This window comes from Macaca thibetana, chromosome 20 (assembly GCF_024542745.1).
Source record: "Macaca thibetana thibetana isolate TM-01 chromosome 20, ASM2454274v1, whole genome shotgun sequence".
In the NCBI taxonomy this organism is placed as follows: domain Eukaryota; kingdom Metazoa; phylum Chordata; class Mammalia; order Primates; family Cercopithecidae; genus Macaca; species Macaca thibetana.
The window spans coordinates 73,441,885-73,458,472 of record NC_065597.1 but is presented as its reverse complement, the minus strand read 5'-3'; the positions used below and the strand labels follow the sequence as shown (position 1 = coordinate 73,458,472).

Here is a 16,588-nt window from a genome sequence, read left to right as displayed (position 1 = left end):
ACATCAGCCTCCTGGGCCCTTGGGGGGTCTCAGAATAGCTCTCCCCAGGCCCACCCTGCAGCCCCCATTCCAGGGCCCTGCGGGGAGCCCCAAGGCACTTGTCTCAGGGGCCCGGTCTCACCCAGCACTGCAAGGGGAGACTGGCCCCGGTCAGTAAGCAGTCCTGGAGCTTTTGGGGAGCCTGAGAGCAGTAGGTGGGCTGGACTCCTCCCTGCCGAGGTAGGTGGCTTGGGACTAAGGTCCCGTGCAAAGAACTGCACAGCTTGCTATGGCTCAGCCCTTCAAGTTTGCTGCCCTGTGCCCTGGGCAAGGCCACCACATTAGGACTGGGAACAGGCAGGCCCATGGGTCCACTGGGTCACTGATGGGGGCCCGATGAGGTTTCTGGTTTTTGAAACATCACATCTTAGCAAGGTGTGGGAACTTGGTCTGAATTGCATGGGAGGAAAAACCTTTTTTTCAAGGATTTGGATGAGTTTGGTTCTTGCAAAATCCTTCTTAAGGGGCATTTGGAACCCTGGCAGCACAGCTGCTCCAGATCCCACTCCCGCCGGCTCAGGATCCCCCAGTTGCTCTGATTCACCGTCCACTCCCTTCATCCTGATGAGTAAGGGCAGTGGCCAAAAGGCTTTTCTCTGGGGAGTCCTGTGTGGGTCATGGGGGCCAAGACCACCTGGCCTCACACCTAAGAGCAGGCAGTCCAAAGCCGGAATGGACGACCAGGGACTTGATTTACAATTCTGCCTTGGGAACGGAGACATTCAGTGGCGACCTCACCAGGTCCAGAATGGCGCCCCCTGCCAGTCACAATCCCAAGTGAAAAGGCTGCCCTCAACTCCCCTTGCCTGCTGGGCACAGGCACCACGTGTGTTTGTGTGTGGTTGGGCCTTGGGCCACCGGGCTACGAGGAACAGGAACTTCTATGTAAAATCAGCCAAATGAAACGCTGGCAGTACTTTTAAGTTGAAAAATGCCTTGTTTAAGACCTCCCTGGGACCCAGAGGGGCACGCGTGGCTGTAAGTCTGTGGCAGCCCAGCCGTTAGCCTTTCTTTTCTTTGAGCCTCTCTAAGTACAGCTGCAGGGACTTCTGGATGGAGTCTTTGGAGATGAAGCTGACAAAGTTCTGCACGTCCGCATCACGCTGCGTGATCAGGCGGCTGGCTGTGGCCTTTCGCATCATGGCCTTCGTCAGCTGTCGAGCATGGTCTAAAGAAAATGGGACCTACCACTGAAATCCCGCTTTCAGGGGCAGTGGGGTGACTCCCAACTTACATTTATTTATTTTTTTTGAGATGGAGTCTTGCTCTGTTGCCCAGGCTGCAGTGGTGGGATCTCGGCTCACTGCAACCTCTGCCTCCTGGGTTCAAGTGATTCTCCTGTGTCAGCCTCCCGAGTAGCTGGGATTACAGGTGTGCACCACCACACCCAGCTAATTTTGTATTTTTAGTAGAGATGGGGTTTCCCCATGTTGGCCAGGCTGGTCCCGAACTCCCGAGCTCAGGTGATCTGGCCATCTCGGCCTCCCAAAGTGCTGGGATTACAGGCATGAGCCACCGTGCCTGGCGACTTAACGTGTTATTTTCACTCAATTATATTATGAAGAATATTTCCATGGTGCAGGAGGCTGAGGCAGGAGAATGGCGTGAACCCAGGAGGTGGAGGTTGCAGTGAGCTGAGATCGCGCCACTGTACTCCAGCCTGAGCGATGAGTGAGACTCTGCCTCAAAAAAAAAAAAGAAAAAAATTTTTTTTCCATGGCACTGAATATTCTCTTACAGGACAGGAAATGGCAGAACAGCCTTCAGTTACTTGTATCAGGGTTGGTAAATCTGGCTTCCCAAGGCCCTGAAGCTATGAATGGTTTTTACTTTTTTTAAGACCGAATCTCACTCTGTCGCCCAGGCTGGAGGCAGTGGCATGATCTTGGCTCACTGCAACCTCAGCCTCCCAGGTTCAAGTGCTTCTCTGGCCTACGCCTTCCCGAGTAGGTGGGATTACAGGCACCTGCCCCCACACCTGGCTAATTTTTGTATTTTTAGTAGAGACGGGGTTTCGCCATGTTGGCCAGGCTGGTCTCAAACTCCTGACCTCAGGTGATCCACCCACCTTGGCATCTCAAAGTGCTCGGATTACAGGCCTGAGCCACTGTGCTGGGCTGGTTTTTACATTTTTGAATAGTTGAAAATCAAAAGGTTAGTATTTTGTGACAAGTGAAAATTATGTGAAACTCAAATTTCAATGTCCATAAATCTTTTTTTTTTTTTTTTTTTGAGATGGAGTCTTGCTCTGTCACCCAGGCTGGAGTACAGTGGCGTGATCTTGGCTCACTGCAACCTCTGCCTCCCAAGTTCAAGCGATTCTCCTGCCTCAACCTCCCAAGTAGCTATAATTACATGCACGTGCCACCATGCCCGGCTCATTTTTGTATATATATTTTTTTCTTTGAGACGGAGTCTTGCTCTGTTGCCCAGGCTGGAGCGCAGTGGTGTGATCTTGGCTCACTGCAAGCTCCGCCTCCTGGGTTCACGCCATTCTCCTGCCTCAGCCTCCCAAGTAGCTGGGACGACAGGCGCCTGCAACCACGCCCGGCTGATTTTTGTATTTTTAGTAGAGACGGAGTTTCACTGTGTTAGCCAGGATGGCCTCGATCTCCTGACCTTGTGATCCACCCGCCTCGGCCTCCCAAAGTGCTGGGATTACAGGCGTGAGCCACCACGCCCGGCCCATTTTTGTATTTTTAGTAGAGATGGGGTTTCACCATGTTGGCCAGGCTGGTCTTGAACTCCTGATCTCAAGTGATCTGCCTGCCTCAGCCTCCCAAAGTGCTGAGATTACAGGTGTGAGCCACTGCGCCTGGCCCAGTGTCCATAAAGCTTTGCCAGAACACAGCTACACCTGTCAGTTTACGTCTCCTCTGTGGCTGCCTTCTGCTACAAAGGTCTTACCTATAGAGCCCACAAACCATCTGGCCCTTTACAGACAGCATTTGCTGGGCCTGGTGTATACCGTCGCTGATATGACCAGCTCTATTTCTACGAAGTGGACAATTGTCTTTGTGGTAGGTTGAAAAGTGTGTCCCAAAAGATAGGTCCAATTCCTAACCACTGCTCTGGAACCTGGAAGTGTGACCTTATTTGGAAAGAGTCTCTGCAGATGTAATTAAGTTGGGATCATCTTGGATTTAGGGTAGGTCCTAAATCACATGGCAGGTGTCCTGAGAAGGGAGAGAGAGACCTGAGACCCATAAAAACACAGGGGAGAAAGCCGCGTAAGGATAGAGGCAGAGATTAGAGCGAGGCGTCCACAAGCCAGGGAGGCCTGGAGCCAGCAGAAGTGCGCAGGAGCAGGAAGGAGCCTCCCCTGGAGCCCAGGGAGGAAGGGCAGCCCTGCCCACACCTTGATTTTGCACCTCTGGTCTCCAGCACCGTGAGATCAACTTCTGTGGTCTGGGCCACCTGGTCTGTGCTGCGTTGTTACAGCAGTTTCCTGACACCCACATGACTGTGATTCTGAACAGTCTCCTGCAGTCACGATGTCCACATAGAACCTTTGGGTGGAGAACCTTCTGGTCTCCCCAGCATCATCAGGCTCCCGCCATACCCTGTGCCTCACCTGGAATGGTCATCCACTGGGCTATCGCTGACAGCGCAGTGCTCTGCACCTGCTCCTCTGGGACCACCTGGTCCACTATGCCCACCTGCAGGGCCTCTGCCGGCGGGAAGAGTAGCCCCAGCTGCAGCGCACGCTCGGCTGCCCGGTGCCCGATGACGTTCTCCAGGGTGTCTTTGAACCTGGAACGCAGACACCCGCTCACCACGTGGCCCCAGGTGGGTCGGTTCCCTCCACGACAAGAATGGAGTGTGGCTGCAGCCCCGGGCCTTACCAGAAAGGGGCGACGATGCCCAGCTGGGTCTCGTTGAGTCCTATGCAGTACCTGGGGTTGTCTGCCAGGACACGGTAGTCACAGGTCAGGGTCATGAGGCAGCCTCCGGCAGGGCAGGCCCCCTGCAGGGAGAGGCCGGACAGGGCTCTTAGACTCTTAGGTGCTGTTGGTCCCAACCACATTCCAGAGGGCCGGGTCCAAGGATGCCAAGGATGTGCCCTCGATGTGCCCCAACCCCCACAGGACTCCATACCCACAATGGTCTGGGCTGGGCTGGGTGCGCACCAGGAAATGGATGGGGAAGGAACTGGCCCCTTAGTGCTCGGCAAGGAGGGTCTGAGGCTCGTCCTCAGCCGAGGGTCATTAGTTCTTAGGCAACAGAAAAATCACTTTTTAAAACCGTTCAGTTAGGGGAGCAAGTTGCTTGTCCTCTCAGAGCTTTTACTCAATGCTAAAATGCCACATAAGCATTTAGTCAGAGCTGTCATGCCCCACGGGGGCCCCATTACCACCCCAGCAGCTAGCGCCACCAGAATGTCCTGGGAACCCCACACGCACCCTGTGGTCACTGCAGGCACCCACTGCCCTGCACAGGACCCATCCTGTCTGCATGGCCATGCACCCTTGAGGCTTCTCTCACACCAGCCCTCCCCTCCACCAGGCTCCGACCCGCACCCAACTTGTCATAGCCACCCCACAGGACACCTGGTTCCCGAGGTTGAGCCCCCACGTTGTCCTCAGCTTCCCCGGCCTTCCTTGGGAAGGGATGGAGTGATGTTTCCAAAATGTGGGTCCAATCACCCACTCACCACACACAGCTTCCACCCAGGCTGGCATCAACCCCAGGCCCTGGTCCCTACCCACTGGCTCTTGTCTGACTGACCCAGGCCAGGCCCCTCACCTGAGGCCCACCTTTTCAACACGCCATGCGGTCTGCAATGGCACTCATCTGTGCACATCTCAGGGTCTCCCCAACCATTCCCTTCCCCTGTGAGAGATTCCAAGGGCAGGACAGTGTCTGCCCCACCCCCCGGGGCTGGCCCAGAAGAGCCAGCGAGGCCACCTGGGAGTGGGGACACTCACATTGATGGCGGAGACCAGCACCAGGTTGGACTGGTAGAACTGCAGCCACAGCTCCTGCACGGCCTTCCAGTACTCAGCATAGTGGGCGGGGCTCTTCCCACACATCTCTGTCAGGTCCAGGCCGGCCGAGAAGACACCCGGGCAGTCCTGCAGGGGGCACCAGGGCCATGCACCCATCAGAGTCCACCTCCCAGCTGGCATCACAGCAGGAAGACTGAGGAGCCCAAGTGCCCAAGGCACAGCAGGGCCAGGTCATACTCAGGGTGTGGGTGCTGCCCCCATGGAGCCAGGACTAGGCGCTCCAGGGACTCAGCCTAGGCTTCTCCTGGACCCGGCTTCCCTGTACTTTCCAGAACATTCTTCCCTTTCCCGCTTCAAACTGGATAGGAGAGGACAGGCAGGGCCAGGCACCTCCCAGGGACATCAGAGCGCCGGCCCTCTGGCTCCGCACGCCCGGCTCGGGCAGAGGAACCCAGAGATGCGGTGAAGACTCCTGAGAGTTCAGAGGAGGTGCATGTTCTGAATCATTCACCCGCAAAGGGCCAAGCAAGCCACGGACCGCCGTGTGGACCAGAAGTGCTAGGGTGGGAGAAGGATCTGGAAAGTGTGGGTTTCTCAGGAGCTACCAAGGGCGGGTGAGGGGTGAGCACAGGTGGAAGGGACCCTCCCATGGCTAGAGTAGCGGGTGCCAGCACGGGGGCCTCAGACGCCCAGTCAGGGTTGCTGGCCAGGGAGGCGGGCTCGGGGAGGAGTGGAAAATCCACCCTGGGGCCCCTGCACGGTCACAGCCCCCTGAGCAAACAACAAAGGTGCTTTCCCCGCTGCACCACACGTCACGTTTTCCTCCCGAGGGCCGGATCCCAAGGCTGTGGGTGAACTTGTTCCTGCAGCCAAACCCAGCTCACCCTGATTCACACAAGCAGAGCTGGGCAGATGTTTACCCCACACTGTCCACAGAAAGGACGACAACCACCTAATGTGTGTGAGGAGGAGGGGGCCGGGACAGATGGGATGGCCTCCACATCCTCAGGTCATGTGAAAAAGCCAGGAGCGGTATGGGTGTGCAACGCAGCTCCACTGTTCCCAAACAGACGTGAGCTGCTGCTGCACAGAACGGGCAGCCGGTCCTCTGTTTCTACAAAACGCGTTCTACTTCCATTACTCAAGACCCAGGCCCGGCGTGGTAGCTCATGCCTGTAATCCCAGAGCTTTGGGAGGCCAAGATGGGAGGACTGCTTGAGGCCAGGAGTTCAAGACCAGCCTGGGCAACACAGCAAGACCCCATCTGTACAAAAAAGTAAAAATTAAGCAAAAAAATTAGCCAGGTGCAATGGCTCACACCTGTAATCCTAGCACATCAGGAAGTTGAGGTGGGAGGGCTGCTTGAGCCCAGGAGTTCAAGACCAACATGGGCAACAAAGACACTGTCTCTACCAAAAATTTTTAAAATTTTCAAGATTCAAGAACCGCTTGAACCCAGGAGGCAGAGGTTGTAGTAAGCCAAGATCACATCACTGTACTCCAGCTTGGGCAACAGAGAGAGATTCTGTCTCAATAAATATATAAGGCTGGACATGGCCAGCACTTTGGGAGGCCAAGGTGGGCGGATCACTTGAGGTCAGGAGTTCTAGGCCAGGCCCTGTAAAGCTGGGGACCCCAGCCTCCGAGGACCCCTCACCCCCGTCACCTCGGCCATGGCCCACCTTCCCTCAGGGGTCCCACCCTCCTGGGCCTGACACTACTTATTGCCCCTCCGCGACCCTGGTAATGACACCGTTCCCACAGATGCCACGCCTAGCGTTCGCCAGCACTCAAGCAACACTTAGAGTCCCCTGCACAAGAAGTCAGACCAAAGAGGTTCACCCTCTGAGAACTTGCCCCGAAGACTGGCCCACAGAGGATCAGAGAACACGAGCATTGTTCGCAGGACTGGCTCAGGGCACCCAAGTGATCCTAGCAGGGAGTACCCCAGGAAGCCACCACCAGGTGTGCTTAGGGTCCAAGGTGACCCCATAGATGCATGGCTCTCCCTCACTCGCTGCCCACAGCTCTCCCCAGTGTCTGCCTGGACGACGGCCCAGGCCAGGAAGGGTGTCTCCCGGGAATTCTGTCTACCGGGAAGGACGTATCCCAGGAAGGCTGTCTCTTGGGAAAGCCGTCTCCTGGGAAGGTTATCTCCCAGACTGGTCCACCTTCACCTTTGGGAATGATCTGCTTGAGGCCCGTGACAGTGTGGGTCCCTGCTGGGGCATACCCAGACTGTGCTCCTGGAAGCCTCCCCAGGAGGCACCTGGAGTCCAGGGTGGTGGGGCTGCTGGCTGGCCTGCACCACCCGTCGGCAGGCTCCGCCTCTTCCCATGTGCAACAGGCCTATGCTCCCATCAGAGAACTCGGGCTGGGGTAGGGAGCTGAACTGACACCTACGGAGGTCAGGACAACACCGCGGAAGCTCTTGTCATTCTCTAGCTTCTCCAGGCAGATAACCAGCTCCGTCAGAAACTCCAGACTCAGGGTGTTCACTGGGGGGTTCTTCAATTTCATCACAGCCACCCCTAATTTAAAAAATGAGAAAAGAGAAAGCTCACACCTGGCACTGGAAAAGCACTCTGACGAGCTTGCATCCTCAACCAAGCCATGATAGCTGTGCATTTGGGGGGTTTTGTTTATTTATTTATTTATTTATTTGGAGACGGAGTCTCGCTCTGTCGCCCAGGCTGGAGTGCAGTGGCACGATCTCAGCTCACTGCAAGCTCTGCCTCCAGAGTTCATGCCATTCTCCTGCCTCAGCCTCCCGAGTAGCTGGGACTACAGGCGCCCGCCACCACGCCCTGCTAATTCTTTTGTATTTTTAGTAGAGACAGGGTTTCACCGTGTTAGCCAGGATGGTCTCGATCTCCTGACCTTGTGATCCGCCCACCTCGGCCTCCCAAAGTGTTAGGATTACAGGTGTAAGCTACCGTGCCTGGTCCTATTTTTTTTTTTTGAGATGGAGTTTGCCCTTATTGCTCTGGTTGGAGTGCAATGGCGTGATCTTGGCTCACCGCAGCCTCCGCCTCCTGGGTTCAAGCAATTTGACTGCCTCAGCCTCCCGAGTAGCTGGGATTACACGTGCGTGCCACTACACCCAGCTAATTTTGTATTTTTAGTAGAAACGGGGTTTCTCCATGTTGGTCAGGCTGGTCTTGAACTCCCGACTGCAGGTGATCCACTCGCCTCGGCCTCCCAAAGTGCCAGGATTACAGGCGTGAGCCACAGTGCCTGGCCTGGGGGTTATTTTTTATTAATTATTATTATTTTTGAGACAGAGTCTCACTCTATCACCCAGGCTGGAGTGCAGGGGTATGATCTCCGCTCATTGCAGCTTTGACCTCCTGCACTCCAGCGATCCTCCCAACTCAGCCTGCTGAGTAGCTGAGATTACAGACACAGGCCACCATGCCCAGTTAATTTTTTTGATTTTTTAGTACAGACAAGGTCTCATTTTGTTGCCCAGGCTGGTCTTGAACTCCTGAGTTCAAGTGGTCCTTCTGCCTCAGGCTCCCAAAGTGCTAGAGTACAGGAGTGAGCCTATGGTTTTTTAAATTGAAGTAAGATTGATATAACATAAATTAACAATTTCATTTATTCTATATAAACTGCATGTTTTTTTTTTTTTTTTTTTTTTGAGACGGAGTCTCGCTCTATCGCCCAGGCTGGAGTGCAGTGGCTGGATCTCAGCTCACTGCAAGCTCCGCCTCCCGGGTTTACGCCATTCTCTGGCCTCAGCCTCCCGAGCAGCTGGGACTACAGGTGCCCACCACCTCGCCCGGCTAGCTTTTTGTATTTTTTTTAGTAGAGACGGGGTTTCACCATGTTAGCCAGGATGGTCTCCATCTCCTGACCTTGTGATCCACCCATCTCGGCCTCCCAAAGCGCTGGGATTATAGGCTTGAGCCACCGCGCTCGGCCCCACACTGCATGCTTTTAAAATTAACCATTTTCTTTCTCTTTCTTTCCTTCATTTTTTTTTGGGGACGGAGTCTCACTCTGTCGCCCAGACTGGAGTGCAGTGGTGTGATCTTGGCTCGCTGTAAGCTCCGCCTCCCGTGTTCACGCCATTCTCCTGCCTCAGCCTCCCCAGTAGCTGGGACTACAGGCGCCCGCCACCAAGCTCAGCTAAATTTTTTGTCTTTTTAGTAGAGACCGTGTTAGCCAGGATGGTCTCGTTCTCCTGACCTTGTGATCCGCCTGCCTCAGCCTCCCAAAGCACTGGGATTACAGGCGTGGGCCTCTGTGCCCGGCCTCTTTATTATTTTTTTTGAGACAGTCTCACTCTGTCGTCAAGGCTGGAGTGCAGTGATGCAATCTCAGCTCACTGCAACCTCCACTTCCTGGGTTCAAGTGATTCTCCTGCCTTAGCCTCTGGAGTAGCTAGGACTACAGGCGTGCACCACTACGCCCAGCTAATTTTTGTATTTTTAGTAGAGATGGGGTTTCACCATGTTGGTTGGCCAGGATGGTCTTGATCTCTTGACCTCGTGATTCACCCACCTCTGCCTCCCAAAGTGCTGGGATTACAGGCGTGAGCCACTGTGCCCAAATTAATCATTTTCTATCTTTATTTTTTTTGAGACAGAGTCTCGCTCTGTCACCCAGGCTAGAGTGCAGCAGTGCGATCTCGGCTCACTGCAGCCTCTGCCTCCTGGGTGCAAGTCATTCTTCTGCCTTAGCCTCCCGAGAAGCTGGGATTACAGGCACACACCACCATGCCCGGCTAATTTTTGCATTTTTAGTAGAGAAGGGGTTTCACCAGGTTGGCCAGGCTGGTCACGAACTCCTGACTTCAGGTGATCCTCCTGCATCGGCCTCCGAAAGTGTTGGGATTATAGGCATGAGCCACTGTACCCAGCCTAAATTAGCCATTTTTAAGTGAACAAGTCAGGCACTTACACAATTCAGTACACTGACCGTGTTGTGCAACAATCGCCACTGCCTAGTTCCAGAATCTTTTCATTGTCCCCAAAAGAATCCCTGTCCCCATTAGCAGTTGCTCCCCATCCCACCCCCAACCCCTGGCAGCCGCCAATCTGCGTTCTGTGTTTACGGTTCTGCCTGCTCCGGCCATTCCATATGACCAGGATACCACAGTATGTGGGCTTTGTGGCCGACTTTTTCCACTGAGCATCATGTGTTCAAAGCTCATCCATCTGGTCATTACTATTTATTTATGTTTTTTTACATTTTTATTTATTTATTTTTTCAGACAGAGTCTTGCTGTGTCACCCAGACTGGAGCGCAGTGGTGCGATCTCGGCTCACTGCAAGCTCTGCCTCCTGGGTTCATACCATTCTTCTGCCTCAGCCTCCCAAGCAGCTGGGACTACAGGTGCTCACCACCACGCCCGGCTAATTTTTTTTTGTATTTTTAGTAGAGTCGGGGTTTCACCGACTCTATTAAAATGTTAGCCAGGATGGTCTCGATCTCCTGACCCCATGATCCACCTGCCTCGGCCTCCCAAAGTGCTGAGATTACAGGCTTGAGCCACCGCGCCCGGCCTATTTATGTATTTTTTATTTTTATTTTTTGGAGATGGAGTCTCACTCTGTTGCCCAGGATGGAGTGCAGTGGAGTGCTATCAGCTCACTGCAACCTCTGCCTCCTGGGTTCAAGGGATTCTCCTGGCTCAACCTCCCAAGTAGCCGGTATTATAGGCGCCTGCCACCATGCCAGACTAATTTTTGTATTTTTAGTAGAGATGGCGTTTCGTCATGTTGGCCAGGCTGATCTTGAACTCCTGACCTCAGGTGATCTGCCTGCCTTAGCCTCCCAAAATGTTGGGATTACACCACGCCCATCCTATTTTATTTTTTTGAGATGGAGTCTCGCTTTGTCACCCAGGATGGAGTGCAGTAGAGCGATCTCCGCTCACTGCAACCTCTGCCTCCCGGGTTCAAGCAATTCTCCTGCCTCAGGCTCCCGAAGAGCTGGGATTACAGGCGTGTGTTACCATGCCTGGCTATCTTTTGTATTTTTAGTAGATGGGGTTTCACTATGTTGGCCAGGCTGGCCTTGAGCTTCTGACCTCAAATGATCTGCCCACCTAGGCCTCCCCAAAAGTGCTGGGATTACAGGCATGAGTCACTGCGCCTGGCCTCAATCATTGGCTATGTGTGTGGTGAGCAGCACGGATTTAGACCAAGCTGGTGTTCTGGTAACAAGGACACTGGGGGGAAAGGTAAAGAGACCAGAGATGAGCATAAGATAACCAAGGAGAGGCCGGGCACGGTGGCTCACAACTGTAATCCCAGCACTTTGGGACACCGAGGTGGGCGGATCACAAGGTCAGGAGATCGAGACCATCCTGGCTGACACGGTGAAACCCCGTCTCTACTAAAAATACAAAAAAAAAATTAGCCGGGTGTGGTGATGGGCGCCTGTAGTCCCAGCTACTTGGGAGGCTGAGGCCGGGGAATGGCGTGAACCCGGGAGGCGGAGCTTGCAGTGAGCCGAGATTGGGCCACTGCACACCAGGTTGGGGGACAGAGCGAGACTCTGCCTCAAACAAACAAACAAAAACAAAACAAAACAAGGAGACTTTGGAAGAGCTTAGACATCACGTGGGAAGTGGCTACATTCCAGGCATAGGGTGGGTACTAAATATTCCTTATTTATTTATTTTTTTTGAGCCAGAGTCTTGCTCTGTTGCCCAGACTGGAGTCCAGTGGTACAATCATAGCTCATTCCATCCCCGACCTCCTGGTCTCGAGTGATCTGCCTCAGCCTACCCAGTAGCATATAGCGCCGCACATGGCTAATTTCAAAATTTTTTGTAGAGATGGAGTCTCGCTATGTTGTCCAGGCTGGTCTCAAACTCCTGGGCTCAACTGATCCTCCTGTGTTGGCCTCTCAAAGTGCTGGGATTACAGGCAATGAGCCATGGCGCCTGGTCAAAAACACACACACGTATATTTTTTTGAGATGGAGTCTCACTCTGTTGCCCAGGCTGGAGTGCAGTGGTATGATCTTGGCTCACTGCAAGCTCCACCCCCGGGTTCACGCCATTCTCCTGCCTCAGCCTCCTGAGTAGCAGGGACTACAGGTGCCCACCACCACGCCCAGCTAATTTTTTGTATTTTTAGTAGAGATGGGGTTTCACCTTGTTAGCCAGGATGGTCTCGATCTCCTGACCTCGTGATCCGTCCGCCTCAGCCTCCCAAAGTGCTGGGATTACAGGCGTGAGTCACTGGGCCTGACCTCAAAAACACATATCTTAAGGTATTGGAATGGAGAGCGTGGACTACACAACATTGTGAATGTACTTACTGCTACTGGGTTGTACTGAGCAAAATGGCTAGAATGGTAAATGTTAGGTATAAACATTTTTTGTTTTTGGGTTTTTTTTTTTTTTTTGAGACGGAGTCTTGCTCTGTCGCCCAGGCTGGAGTGCAGTGGCCAGATCTCAGCTCACTGCAAGCTCCGCCTCCCGGGTTTACGCCATTCTCCTGCCTCAGCCTCCCGAGTAGCTGGGACTACAGGCGCCCGCCAACTCGCCCGGCTAGTTTTTTTGTATGTTTTAGTAGAGACGGGGTTTCACCGGGTTAGCCAGGATGGTCTCGATCTCCTGACCTCGTGATCCGCCTGTCTCAGCCTCCCAAAGTGCTGGGATTACAGGCTTGAGCCACCGTGCCCAGCCAGGTATAAACATTTTTCTGTACACGTACACACACAAACACACACAAACACACACACACATTACCTCCAGTAAAAAAGGAAAAGTGTTGGTGCAATGACAATTTTTTACCCAAGTGCCTCCCCGCTTCACCATATAAAAAGACAAAGTAAGCTGGGCGCGGTGACTCACCCCTGTAATCCCAGCACTTTGGGAGGCGGAGGCAGGCGGATCATGAGGTCAGGAGATCGAGACCATCCTGGCTAACACGGTGAAACCCCGTCTCTACTAAAAATACAAAAAAAATTACCTGGGCGCCTGTAGTCCCAGCTACTTGGGAGGCTGAGGCAGGAGAATGGTGTGAACCCAGGAGGCGGAGCTTGCAGTGAGCAGATATTGTGCCACTGCACTCCAGCCTGGGTGACAGAGCGAGACTCCGTCTCAAAAAAAAAAAAAGGGCCGGGCGCGGTGGCTCAAGCCTGTAATCCCAGCACTTTGGGAGGCCGAGACGGGTGGATCACAAGGTCAGGAGATCGAGACCATCCTGGCGAACCCGGTGAAACCCCGTCTCTACTAAAAAAATACAAAAAACTAGCCGGGCAAGGTGGCGGGCGCCTGTAGTCCCAGCTACTCGGGAGGCTGAGGCAGGAGAATGGCGTGAACCCGGGAGGCGGAGCTTGCAGTGAGCTGAGATCCGGCCACTGCACTCCAGCCTGGGTGACAGAGAGAGACTCCGTCTCAAAAAAAAAAAAAAAAAAAAAAAAAAAGGTAGACAAAAAGACAAAGTACAGTCTGGGGTCAGAAAGCCAGGCCTGACTGAGATTGCAGCGAGCCAGGACCGCGCCATTGCACTCCAGCCTGAGCGACAGAGTCACTGTCTTAAAAAAAAAATAGATAAATAATTTTTTTTTGCATTTTGTTGAGATACATTCAAATATGCTACAGAAATGATCCCTTCAGAAACTCAGTTTTTACAAAAATTAGTGGGCGTGGTGGTGGGCCCTGGTAATGGGAGCTACTTGGGAGGCTAAGGAGGGAGAATCGCTTGAACCCAGGAGGCACAGGTTGCAGTGAGCCGAGATTGCGCCACTGCACTCCAGTCTGGCGACAGAGCAAGACTACAGCTCCAAAAAAAAAAAAAAAAAAGAAAAGAAACTCAGTTTGTTGTTGGTCTTAGTTTGTCCCTCTCAGTTTGTAGAAGGAGCCCAGACAGAGAGAACGGAACCAAAAAGAGGCACCTGGAGCCAGGTGTCCTGAAGCTGTGCAGTGTGGGCACAGCCCTGAGTCTGGGGTGTTGGGGAGGGTAGGGGCTGTGACCTACTTGCGGAGGGGGAAGGCCTCCTCTCAGGAGCCACAGCAGGGACTGAGGCCTGCACGGGGAAGTCCGGGTCAGCATGTCCTGGATGAGGAATTGCTGGCGCCTGAGCTGTGCCCTCTTGGTGCCCTCAGCTCGGCATCCTGTCTGGAGGGAGCGCGTAGGCTTCTCTTCCAAAAGTACTTTTTCTATCCTTTCCAGTGGGTTTTACCAAGGGTTCTGACGGGAGGGTGGTACGAGATTCTGTGCCACACGGGAGTGTTAACAAACATCATTTTATTCCAAAATATTCTTTTCCACTTCCAACTGAATAACTTATATAACAGCTCATATCTCTGCCTATTTATTTATTTATTCATTTATTTATTTTGAGACGGAGTCTTGCTCTGTGGCCCAAGCTGGTGTGCAGAGGCACAATCTCGGCTCACTACAGCCTCCACCTCCCAGGTTCCAGCGATTCTTCTGCCTCAGCCTCCCAGGCAGCTGGGATTACAGGTAGGCACCACCACACCCAGCTAATTTTTTCTTTTGTATTTTTTAGTAGAGATGGGGTTTCATCATGTTGGCCAGGCTGATCTCGAACTCCTGACCTCAGGTGATCCGCCCGCCTCAGCCTCTCAAAGTGCTGGGATTACAGGCGTGAGCCACCGCGCCCGGCCCCCTACAACTTTAAAACTAGAAACTTTTGTCTCATGACGAACGAATCCAGGTAGAGAAGCAAGGTTCTGTTTCGAACCTTGGGTTCTAAACAGAAACTGAGTGTCGACAGACGTGGTTCTCCGACAGCGCCCCGCAAGCGCGGACCCCCGCGGGTCCGGGCCCCACGCCCGCCCACCCTCGGTGCCGCCCGCTCACCTGCGCCCGCGTCCGGCTCCACCAACACCCGCTGGCTCCCGAAGCGCCGCGCGCCGTCTCCCCAGCCGTCCACCCGCTCCGTCAGTCCGAGGGCCACGCCCGGGAGCCGGGCCCCTGCGAAGGCAGCGCGGAGGAGCCCGTTAGTTCCCGGTCCCGACCCCTGCCCCGGCCCCGGCCCCGACTCCTGCCCGCCCCGGGTCTCGCACCCGCGCGGAGCAAAACGCGCGCCGGGACTCGCACAGCAGCCGCCAGCGCCATCTTGACCAGAACCCGCCTGGTGAAGGTCGCGGGGTAACTTGTCTCCTGGGGAGGGGGCGGAGTCCTCCCTCAGGAGCAGGCCCCGCCCCGTTCCCAGAGGCCGGTCAACGCCTCCACCTACCGGCCGAAGCAGCCGCCCACCGCCCGCCGGGTTCATCACGGGCAGCCGTGCGCTTCAGGGGCAGGCACCTAGATCTGGGGCAGGGCTGGCCTACAGGGAGACGCAAGGAGGTGCGGGCCCACTGCTGACGCAGCCACGACCAGCGCAGCGCCAGGGCAGGCTCTTCTACGGCGCGGGACACGTAGGCAGGAGGCTGCAGTTGTTCGTGACCGCGAGCTCTAGGCCAGGCTCAGCTACTGCAGCACTGGCGCTGGAAAGGCGATCAAAGCAATGAGCCCCACACAGGGGGTCCGTGAGGGAGGCCAGGGGCTGCCTGGAGTGAGCCCAGCCTCCTGCCCCTTTGGGAACAGGATCAGAGGTGCAGGTTTAGTCACCGAAGTGGGGGTGGGGGCAGCAGAACCCGGCGGTAAGAACAGGCCACACGCCTTGCTCAGCACAAGGCCAAGTGCACAAAGGCCGGACCGCAGTGGCACCTCTTAAATTTTTATTTGTAGAGAAATGCCAAAGGATAAGAATACAGTCTGTTCCCACTGGGCCATAAGCGGGAGCTGGGGAGTGGGCCTTTGTACTGTCTGCTGTGGGGTCTTGGTCCGACCACTGGGAGCACTGGGCAGTAAGGTCCCAGCAGTTTTGGGTGGTCTCAACTTTTGTTCTCATCTTAAGCATTTCCAATTCTTCCTTGTGTCCCAAACCAATTTTTGAGGTGGAAAAATGGCCACTTAATGGAGGAAGCAAGCCTGGCATGGCAACACACACCTGTAAGCCGTGACTCAGGACCAGCTGGGCAACATAGCAACACCCTGTTGCTACAAAAATTTTTTTAAAAAATTAGCTGCTGCTGCCGGGTGCGGTGGCTCATGCCTGAAATCCCAGCACTTTGGGGGGGCCAAGGTGGGCAAATCATGAGATCAGGGGTTCAAGACCAGCCAGGCCAACGTGGTGAAACCCCATCTCTACTAGAAATACAAAAAATTAGCTGGGCGTGGTGGGTGGTGCCTGTAATTCCAGCTACTCAGGAGGCTGAGGCAGGAAAATCGCTTGAACCCAGGAGGCAGAGGTTGTAGTGAGCCAAGAACACACTACTGCACTCCAACCCAGGCAAGAGACTCCGTCTGGAAAAAAAAAAAAAAAAAAAATTTCCCCTGCTACTCTGGAGGCTGAAACAGGAGTTGGAGGCTGTAGTGAGCTATGATCGCACCATGGTACGCACTCCAGCCTGGGTGAAAGAGTGAGAGTCTGTCTCAAAACACACACACATTCCGAGGGGGTGATAAAACCATCTCCACCACAGCAGCAACCTAATACCCACAGCACACAAACCCTACATTCTCCTGACAAAGCACTGGAGGTGCCACTGTGGATATTGAGGAACAGAAAGTTACTAGGGGCGAGGGTACAGTGAGAAGGCAGTGAACCCAGTACTA

At 54.2% G+C, this 16,588-nt stretch overlaps 2 protein-coding genes across 3 annotated transcripts in view; one reads left to right on the top strand and one right to left on the bottom strand.

Annotated features, from left to right (window-relative positions):
• Nucleotides 1–956: 956 nt before the first annotated feature.
• ECI1 (enoyl-CoA delta isomerase 1) lies at nt 957–15,316 on the bottom strand. 2 transcript variants are annotated; one of them, XM_050774492.1, is made up of 7 exons: nt 15,165–15,316; nt 14,786–14,899; nt 7,392–7,519; nt 4,968–5,114; nt 3,885–4,006; nt 3,614–3,792; nt 957–1,207 (listed from the first exon to the last, which is right to left on the bottom strand). In XM_050774492.1, the coding sequence occupies exons 3-7, from the start codon at nt 7,506–7,508 to the stop codon at nt 1,041–1,043; spliced, it is 732 nt and encodes a 243-aa protein (XP_050630449.1). In that variant the 5' UTR covers nt 7,509–7,519; nt 14,786–14,899; nt 15,165–15,316; the 3' UTR covers nt 957–1,040. The 2 variants fall into 2 exon arrangements, with proteins under 2 accessions (XP_050630449.1, XP_050630448.1); XM_050774491.1 differs by lacking the exon at nt 15,165–15,316 and adding an exon at nt 14,992–15,115.
• Nucleotides 15,068–16,588, top strand: part of TBC1D24 (TBC1 domain family member 24) — a 253,197-nt gene continuing 251,676 nt past the window's right edge. Inside the window, exon 1 of the mRNA XM_050774336.1 lies at nt 15,068–15,077. The gene's annotated coding sequence lies outside the window, so the exon portion shown is untranslated. The remainder of the gene's footprint in view (nt 15,078–16,588) is intronic.

Coding starts and splice junctions, on each gene's coding strand:
- ECI1 (XM_050774491.1), bottom strand. CDS start 15,043: ATGGCGCTGGCGGCTGCTGTGCGAGTCCCGGCGCGCGTTTTGCTCCGC. Junction 14,900..14,991: donor GCGCGTTTTGCTCCGCGCGG/GTGCGAGACCCG, acceptor CTGCCTTCGCAG/GGGCCCGGCTCCCGGGCGTG. Junction 3,793..3,884: donor GGCATCGTCGCCCCTTTCTG/GTAAGGCCCGGG, acceptor TCTGCGTTCCAG/GTTCAAAGACACCCTGGAGA.